At 41.3% G+C, this 9,338-nt stretch overlaps 1 protein-coding gene across 1 annotated transcript; it reads right to left on the bottom strand.

Moving 5' to 3' along the window:
• Window positions 1-430: 430 nt before the first annotated feature.
• ehf (ets homologous factor) lies at window positions 431-9,040 on the bottom strand. The gene is made up of 9 exons (XM_084169484.1): window positions 8,651-9,040; window positions 4,505-4,610; window positions 4,079-4,336; window positions 3,683-3,739; window positions 3,230-3,271; window positions 3,067-3,129; window positions 1,699-1,743; window positions 1,344-1,539; window positions 431-1,234 (listed from the first exon to the last, which is right to left on the bottom strand). The coding sequence occupies exons 2-9, from the start codon at window positions 4,599-4,601 to the stop codon at window positions 1,135-1,137; spliced, it is 858 nt and encodes a 285-aa protein (XP_084025610.1). The 5' UTR covers window positions 4,602-4,610; window positions 8,651-9,040; the 3' UTR covers window positions 431-1,134.
• Between the last annotated feature and the right edge of the window lie 298 nt (window positions 9,041-9,338).

Below are 9,338 nucleotides of genomic sequence, written 5' to 3'. Positions count from 1 at the left end.
GAGAGAGAGAGAGAGAGAGAGAGAGAGAGAGAGAGAGAGAGAGAGAGAGAGAGAGAGAGAGAGAGAGAGAGAATAGTAAAACTGAACTCGAGTTCATGTACATTTGCATGATCACAGTCAATAATGTAAGTTGTAAGTCTCTTAACTGATTTGTGTGTGACAATCATCCCACTGGGCACAGACGTCAATTCACAGTAAAACATTTGTACATTTGGTTGAGTTGTCAACTAATGTAAATCCAATGTGAAATCAACAACAAAAAATCACCATGCCATTGGATTTAGGTTACAAGTGGGTGAAAAAAATACAAAACTCTGTCATCACATTATTTTTAAAAATTATGACGTGGAAACAACGTTGATTCAACCAGTTTTTGCCCAGTGTGATGTTCATCTAGCTCACACAAATAATGACACACAGGCAGGCTTTTGTCTCTTGTTTCAAAAACACACATCCTTTATTATTTAAAATACATATATGATATTTACACATTTCATTTTAAAGCATAGTGTAGTAAATGGGTGAAGACGAGTTGACATGGCAAAACGAGAAGACATTGCTCAGCATCAGATCTTGAAGCACACACACAGAACATAATCTAATTTCAACATGTCACATTGTTGCATCTGAATGAGCTCTATCATAATAGCTTGAGCTGCCATTGTGTTCTGTTTATCCTGCACATGAATAGGGAACTTGCGGTTCTATTGTTAGATCTGTTACCTAATCAAAACTAAATCAAATTTGATGAGGATAAATGCAAAGAAGACAAGAGTTTCATATTTACTAAAGGAGATGTCTTGCATAACATCAATCAAACATACTTCGTTATAGAACATTACACAGTTTAAATGTGTACAACAAGCTGGAAGTATTTAAAATAATGCATCTACAGTATGTCAATGCTTTTTGCAGTTCAATCAAAAATGGCTTTCAGTGCAAATAGTCATCACTCTTTGAACAGGAAAATGTAAGCAGTCAAATGTAAAATATGGTCTTTCTTAACCATATATTCCCAAAAACATATATAGTAAAACATCACAGTGACATATTAAAATCCAAAAAAATAACATAAATAGACATCTTCACATGGTGGTTAAAAAAAGGCACAAAATGGTGGAGAGGTGTCCTCTTTCACTTCTCTGACTCCCTCCATCCTCGTGCATTCCTTCCAAACTTGTAGACCAGCCTTCGTCCATCTACACGTTCCAGGATTTCCCGTTTGTAGTAATATCTGGAATGGTACGAACAGGGACCTTAACGGAACAGCCAAAATGACTTCCTTCTTAACATGTGAACCAGGAAATAAACATGAAACTCCCCCTAATCCTTTCAGTCTCTACCTCATAGCTCGGCTGAGCTTCTCGTAGGTCATGCTGCTATTGTTCTTCTTCTTGCCCCACAGCTGAGCCACAGCCTCTGACTTGAGGAAGCGGAACACGCCATCTGTCCGATCCTCCCACTTGATCAGGCCTGGGTTCCGCTCCGGGTTCAGCAGAATGTCCCTAATGAACTCCCACAGGTGTGTCCCCCGGGGGTCTGGGGAAAAATACACAGGTGGTGGACATTGGAACCATCTACTGCACATCAGTTATAGCATGGGAAAAATGTTCAGCATGTAGCCATCACCCCATTGAGTATTTACATTAAAATATATGATACGATAGTATTGAAAATGTTCATGTAAATACTACTCACTGTGTTTTTTGACCTGATGAGGGCGACTGTGAGATCTCTTTGTGTCTGAAAGTAAATTAATAAACAGATATGGTCATTTAGCAGATGCTTAAAACAATTTAAAATAAAGATATTTAATACATTTGGTATATGTGGCAATCGAACCCACAAGTGGGTCTAGCATCATAGTAGTCCAACCAACTAACCTACAGCAGCAGGTAGCCTAGTGGTTAGAGCATTGGGCCAGTACCCAAAAGGTTGCTAGTTTGAATCCCCAAGGTGAAATAATCTGTTGATGTGCCCATGAGCAAGGCACTTAACCCTAAATGCTCCAGAGTAGCAGTTGACAATGGCAGATCCTGGCTGTGATTCCCCTCTCAGGGGGAGTTGGGATGTGCAAAAAACACACTTCCAATTCACACTTGAAATAGGACAAATATAAGCACCCACCAACTGAATTAAACATAGCTGTGAAGTATAATGCATTTTATATCCACACTAGGGCTGGGAATTGCCAGGGACCTCATGATGGGTTATTATCACAATACTTAGGTTCTGATTCAATGCATGCGATTTGATGTTCGAAACGTATTGCTCGCTATATGTCTGCTGTAGAGAGAGCATGAAAAAACGAGTTTTGATCAGTCTGGGAAATAAAAGCGCTGAAAACATGTTGGATACTATTTAAAAAGAAGATCAAGAACAAGCTATAGGATGAAAAATATTGTAGTTTCGATGGAGGTACAGCCCGCTAGCTATCGCTACCTACAGTAGATATATATATATTTTTTACGAATCCATACTACGAGTCAAATATCGATATAATATCGTCCCAAAATAATATTCCTTTATGTAATTGTATAGATTTTTTCCCCAATCACTAATCCACACGTGTTAGCCTAACCTTTGTACCTCTGTCTTACACATTTCAGATTAATTCTATGGAGCAATTCATATGGGAACATAAACAGGATGAGTTTGTTCAGAGACGTTGTGGTGATGTTGTTAGTGATAAGGAGTAGACTCAGCCGCCTCATTCCCAAAATGATCACTCACTGAACGTTCATGGACTTTACTCAATAGCCTTGTATTGCCACTCTGTTTGCTTAGTAATATAATAATATATGCCATTTAGCAGACGCTTTTATCCAAAGCGACTTACAGTCATGCGTGCATACATTTTAAGTATGGGTGGTCCCAGGAATCAAACCCACTACCCTGGCATTACAAGCACCATGCTCTAACAATTGAGCTACAAAGGACCACGATGAAGTAATATTTTCTTTGGAGGCTACTGTAAGTTGATGTCTTCCCTGGGATCGGGGCTCATTCCAATTAGTGTGTTTACATAATGTTTTATAGGTTTTCATCTTTGGTCTTGTTTCTTACCTGGACTGGAGGGAGTGGGCGAGGTCACAGGTGCGAGGGATTGAAACGAGGGATCGTAAATATCTAAAAAGTAAAGAAATGTCAACATGTAAAAAATATGTCAACATGTAATTAAAATGTTGAATTTTCTCCAAAATCATATCCATTCCAATGTGGTACCTACCTGCAGGATAGATGCTAGGTTCTGTGAATGGGCAAGGGAAATCTACTAGAACAGGAGAGCACATTAAGCTTGTATGTAAGCTTAAGAGGTATTACATACATTTAACATTTTAGTCATTTAACAGACACTCTTATCCAGAGCAACTAGGGTTAAGTGCCTTGCTCAAGGGCACATCGGCAGATGTTTCACCCAGTCGGCTTGGAGATTCGAACCAGCAACCTTTCGGTTACTGGCCCAACGCTCTTAACTGCTAGACTACCTGCCGCCCAGCTGAAGCGTTTTGTCAAATAACAGACTCGTTTCAACTTACATCATTTATTAATTAACTAGCGTCAAACAAGTTGAGACATGCATAGATATGTAATAACTGGATGAGCTTGTTAGGGATGACTTGAAGTACATGACGTTGCGTTCATGCCAGTGTTTGTCTATGGTGCTTTTGAGGGCTCTTACCATCTGGCTCTGATTTGATAACGTCCAGTGGTGAAAACTCCACACCAGGATACTGACCTGTGTAGGGATGACATGGAGAATCAAGGGGTCATTTAAGGGTAATGCCATTACACTTACAGTAACAACATGGGCTTTCTTTATTTTGTGTTAATCAAACTTGATACTGAATTCCTAAATCCTTGATCCTCCTACGCTGGTTCAATTTGCTGTTCCTATTTTTTTGTGGTATTCTAACCGCCTCAAGTGTTGTTGAAATGAAATACTACTATTCAACATTTGATGACCTAATCTATCACAATATGTTTCAACAATGCATGGCCTGACCTGGCCTCCATTCTGATAAACATAAGACACTAACAATAACAGAGGACGTTACAGCTCAGTGTGTGAACCCACCGCTCCATTTGAGCTCGGTGAGGCTGTGGTAGAGGATAGGCCCCACGGTGCCCGCAGCACGGGTGAAGTCCTGATAGGTCATGCTGCACAGCTGACGTCCGTCCACGTCAAAGTTCTGGAAGGGGATGCTGGCAGCGTCGATCTGGTGCATATCCAGCATCTGCTGCAGCCACTCCCACACCTGATACTTCGACCAATACTGAGGCTGGGAGTCCTGGGACCACAGGCGACTGGTGTAACCAGGCATCACTGTGGAAACTGGGGTCAGGGGTAAAGGTAGAGATTAAGTGTGTTTTTTTCACACTTTGAGTGTGCTGGGGGTGTAGTGAAAAAATATTAACTCCGGCTAGCCCAGGTATTTGTAAATAATTAAACCAGCAGAGCAATTCACTGAAAAAGACATTGAGCAACTAAACTAGTCCTCACTGTCTGAGCAGGGGTAGGAGCTCCATGTTGTGGGCAGCTGGCTCTCAATGCTGGCAGTGGAAGGGATGCTCATGATACAGGTGGTATGACGGACCATGGTCCAGAGCTTGGGGAGAAAGACACATACATTCAGTATGGAGTAAAACCGTAAACAAGGTGATTGGTAGGCTACAGTGTAATCACACACGGTGCACACAATGATGTGTTAATACCGGAGAACTCGACAGTTTAGTGCAGAAACGCCTGCAGGACATGTATGATTGACAACCCAGATACATAAAACAAGCTCTTCCTTTAAATTACATGTCTGTGTTTTAAATAGATTAGGTTACTGTGCAGTTCCTTATTTTCAGAACTACATCCCCTTAGGATATCAACACATATTAACAGTGCTGATACTCAGGTAATTATAGTTGCTAATGCCAATGAAATAATAGTATACATATGAAGGGATGCTTCATCCAGTGTGCAATATGCTTATGCAATAGGGTAGACAATAGCCATTATAGTTCTGTATACTGGAAAAATAAATGAAGAAATAAAACACTTCCCAATGCCATGGTCAGATCAACTTTGACTTTAATGACACGATTAAAGTTTAAAAACAAGTTCAAATAAAGTTCTAAAGAATTGGAAATGAAGTGTCATTGTAAAAGTAAATATAACATAAATAGCATCAATGAATAGTTGTTTTAATATCTATGGGAAGACGTCAGTAGTGCTACAGCAGGTGGACACTGTATCTTCTCCGTAGCCCTACCATAAAGGACTGCCCGTGAAATGTCATTAGTGTGCCAACAACATGGCTACGTTCATTTAACTGTTGTTGAGAAAACAATTCACCACAACTATATTTGCATGTAATATGTAAATATACATTAGAATTGCAGGTCGGCACTGAGGCCTATGACAAGAATATTGAAGGTTGCAGCACTGTACTTGTAATGGCCTTGTCACATTTTTTACTGTTTGTCTAGACTGTAGTCCATTTATCTGGAATTTGTGGAGGAGAATGCCTATCTGTAGTTTAACCTTTTGGAGCATCTACAGTAAATGTACAATTTAAGATCAAATATACAGTGAGGGAAAAAAGTATTTGATCCCCTGCTGATTTTGTACGTTTGCCCACTGACAAAGAAATGATCAGTCTATAATTTTAATGGTAGGTTTATTTGAACAGTGAGAGACAGAATAACAACAACAAAATCCAGAAAAACGCATGTTAAAAATGTTATAAATTGATTTGCATTTTAATGAGGGAAATAAGTATTTTACCCCCACTCAATCAGAAAGATTTCTGGCTCCCAGGTGTCTTTTATACAGGTAACGAGCTGAGATTAGGAGAATACTCTTAAAGGGAGTGCTCCTAATCTTAGCTTGTTACCTGTATAAAAGACACCTGTCCACAGAAGCAATCAATCAATCAGATTCCAAACTCTCCACCATGGCCAAGACCAAAGAGTTCTCCAAGGATGTCAGGGACAAGATTGTAGACCTACACAAGGCTGGAATGGGCTACAAGACCATCGCCAAGCAGCTTGGTGAGAAGGTGACAACAGTTGGTGCGATTATTCGCAAATGGAAGAAACACAAAATAACTGTCAATCTCCCTCGGCCTGGGGCTCCATGCAAGATCTCACCTCGTGGTGTTACAATGATCATGAGAACGGTGAGGAATCAGCCCAGAACTACATGGGAGGATCTTGTCAATGATCTCAAGGCAGCTGGGACCATAGTCACCAAGAAAACAATTGGTAACACACTACGCCGTGAAGAACTGAAATCCTGCAGCACCCGCAAGGTCCCCCTGCTCAAGAAAGAAAGAACATATACATGCCCGTCTGAAGTTTGCCAATGAACATCTGAATGATTCAGAGGAGAACTGGGTGAAAGTGTTGTGGTCAGATGAGACCAAAATGGAGCTCTTTGGCATCAACTCAACTCGCCGTGTTTGGAGGAGGAGGAATGCTGCCTATGACCCCAAGAACACCGTCAAACAAGAGGTGGAAACATTATGGAGGTGGAAACATTATGCTAAGGGGGTGTTTTTCTGCTAAGGGGACAGGACATCTTCACTGCATCAAAGGGACGATGGACGGGGCCATGTACCGTCAAATCTTGGGTGAGAACCTCCTTCCCTCAGCCAGGGCATTGAAAATGGGTCGTGGATGGGTATTCCAGCATGACAATGACCCAAAACACACGGCCAAGGCATAATCCCATAGATAATCTGTGGAGGGAGCTGAAGGTTCGAGTTCCCAAACGTCAGCCTCGAAACCTTAATGACTTGGAGAAGATCTGCAAAGAGGAGTGGGACAAAATCCCTCCTGAGATGTGTGCAAACCTGGTGGCCAACTACAAGAAACGTCTGACCTCTGTGATTGCCAACAAGGGTTTTGCCACCAAGTACTTAGTCATGTTTTGCAGTGGGGTCAAATTCTTATTTCCATCATTAAAATACAAATCAATTGAAATTATAGACTGATCATTTCTTTGTCAGTGGGCAAACGTTCAAAATCAGCAGGGGATCAAATACGTTTTTCCCTCACTGTAGTTCAGTGATGGGTAATTCCAGGGACAGCTCATCTGAAATCAGCCCACTTTTGAAATCTGAAAACATCTTGATTTTGGAGTGAATATTTAATGTGACAATGTAATCTGCTTTATCATATTGTAAGAGCGTATTATATACTAATATGGTCTGTCTGTGAAAGGTTGTCATAGTGCTCACCTGCAGTTTCAGTTGGACAAATAATAGACTCAGCTCTTTATACTGTGACCTATATTCACCCTCTCTTTATTGACCACTACCTGGAAAAGGCTGGATTATGATGGCTAATAAAACAATGACACCAAATTACTGTACAACACCATGTTTTACAGTACATTACCTATATGGGCACAGTGACAGGCTGAATGAGAAACATAAATTATACCAAGCCTTCCTCAATGCTAAACAAAAGCAGTTTCCCAAGAACAAGATCCCTGAGTGAGATTTCACTGAAGGTATGTGGCACTTGGCAGTTTAGGCCATGGCTTTGGTTCAGCTCAGGATGCCAAGTCTCACAACCTGCGTGCTTTGTGTTAACCCTCAGTGCTGTCTACTGTTTGTCTGCCTACCATCTGGTCTGTGCAGTCTGAAGACTGTCTGTCTTCATGGAAGTAGACTGCAGGTATTGTATGTCCTGACCGTTTAGTTTGGCTTGTCCCTATCATCAGGTAGCAGTTTCTATTTACTATCATCTCCTGGTCTGTTCAAGGTTAATTTATTCATGATACAAGGTGTGAACTATTCAGGAGTGAGTAATAAAGTTACATGTTAGCTAGACAAAGCTTTTGGGAAACTTGCCCCTGATCAATATTCACTACCTCGGCATCTTATCACCCAAAAATATGATGATGATGATAGGCTTACAGATTAAGGAAGTAAACGGACAAACAAATTATCACTGATCGATGTAACTTTTGGTAAGCAGTAAACGAGTGCAGACAGGTCACACTTTCCTGGTACTGAAGCTCTGGAGAATCCCTCTGTGGAGTTTTATCTAAACTGATTTAAGTTACAACCCATGTGAGGTGATTATGGTACACTAGTGTGTAGATATACTGTACCTTGTCGCATATTAATGTGATATAAAAGGAGCTTACCAACATTTTGTTTTACTTCTCTTTCAAAAGCGCAGTTTGTATCTCAGAACAAAACAGAGCCCATGAGGAGTACATTTGTCCATGATCACATTTATCTTGTAAACCAAAGCATATGCCATTTATTTTAGGACTTCAAATGCAAGACACACAATTATTTAAAGCCTAATGTATATTCAGTCATCTTCTTTAACACTGTATGAATGGCACTGTAACAGCTTTTTCTAATGCTCGAAGAGCATTACAGGCAATCAAAGCTTGACACACAGTTAGAAAAGTTTACCAAACCATCACATTCTAGTCTGAAAGACACCTAAAGAAGTGCCTACATTGCTTTGTTACAGTACGAATACCCAGTGTCTGCACAGCCAAAACACCAATTCACTCCTAAGCCCAGCCATTTCAGCCATTGGTTTGATTGCACTATTCAGTCAGTATAACAGCGACTAACAACATAGAAGCAAAGCTGGTTGCCTAGCAATGCTCAGCATGGTTTCCTACCAGAGCTATGGACTGGGTTCCAACCAGGATGGGAGGTGTTGTCTCTCTCTCTCTCTCTCTCTCTCTCTCTCTCTCTCTCTCTCTCCTCTCAGATGACTTCAGGTGGGTGAGGTAGCTTGCTGTGCTTCTCTACACAGATGAGTGGAGTGTTGTTTTCAGTGCTGGAAGCTGTGCTCTTTTGCCTCCCAAAACTCGAATAAAGTTCCTGCCCACACACACACCAAGGTGCTGCCCCAGCGTGGGTATTTTATGCTGTCAGCTTCCTTGTCCTATCCTTATCCCTCCCCAATTGGCTACCAGGACAGGTAGGAATTTACATACGAATGACTGAGTGAATTACCTTAACACATCTGACATGGCTGTTACTTTCACTCTCTGGGCTCTCTCTCTGGTCTCTGGTGTGGTCTCTGGTAACTCTCTCTCTCTCTCTCTCTCTCTCTCTCTCTCTCTCTCTCTCTCTCTCTCTCTCTCTCTCTCTCTCTCTCTCTCATCTCTCTCTCTCTCTCTCTCTCTCTCTCTCTCTCTCTCTCTCTCTCTCTCTCTCTCTCTCTCTCTCTCTCTCTCTCTCTCTCTCTCTCTCTCTCTCTCTCTCCTCTCTCTCTCTCTCTCTCTCTCTCTCTCTCTCTCTCTCTCTCTCTCTCTCTCTCTCTCTCTCTCTCTCTCTCTCACTCTCTCTCTCTCTCTCTCT

The sequence above is a fragment of the Coregonus lavaretus genome, assembly GCF_964263955.1.
Source record: "Coregonus lavaretus genome assembly, chromosome: 9".
Taxonomy (NCBI): domain Eukaryota; kingdom Metazoa; phylum Chordata; class Actinopteri; order Salmoniformes; family Salmonidae; genus Coregonus; species Coregonus lavaretus.
Note: the sequence above shows the minus strand (reverse complement) of the source record. Positions and strands in the feature narration are given on the sequence as shown.

Coding starts and splice junctions, on each gene's coding strand:
- ehf (XM_084169484.1), bottom strand. CDS start 4,601: ATGGTCCGTCATACCACCTGTATCATGAGCATCCCTTCCACTGCCAGC. Junction 3,740..4,078: donor CACCGAGCTCAAATGGAGCG/GTGGGTTCACAC, acceptor ATCCCTACACAG/GTCAGTATCCTGGTGTGGAG. Junction 1,540..1,698: donor TCATCAGGTCAAAAAACACA/GTGAGTAGTATT, acceptor ATTTTTCCCCAG/ACCCCCGGGGGACACACCTG.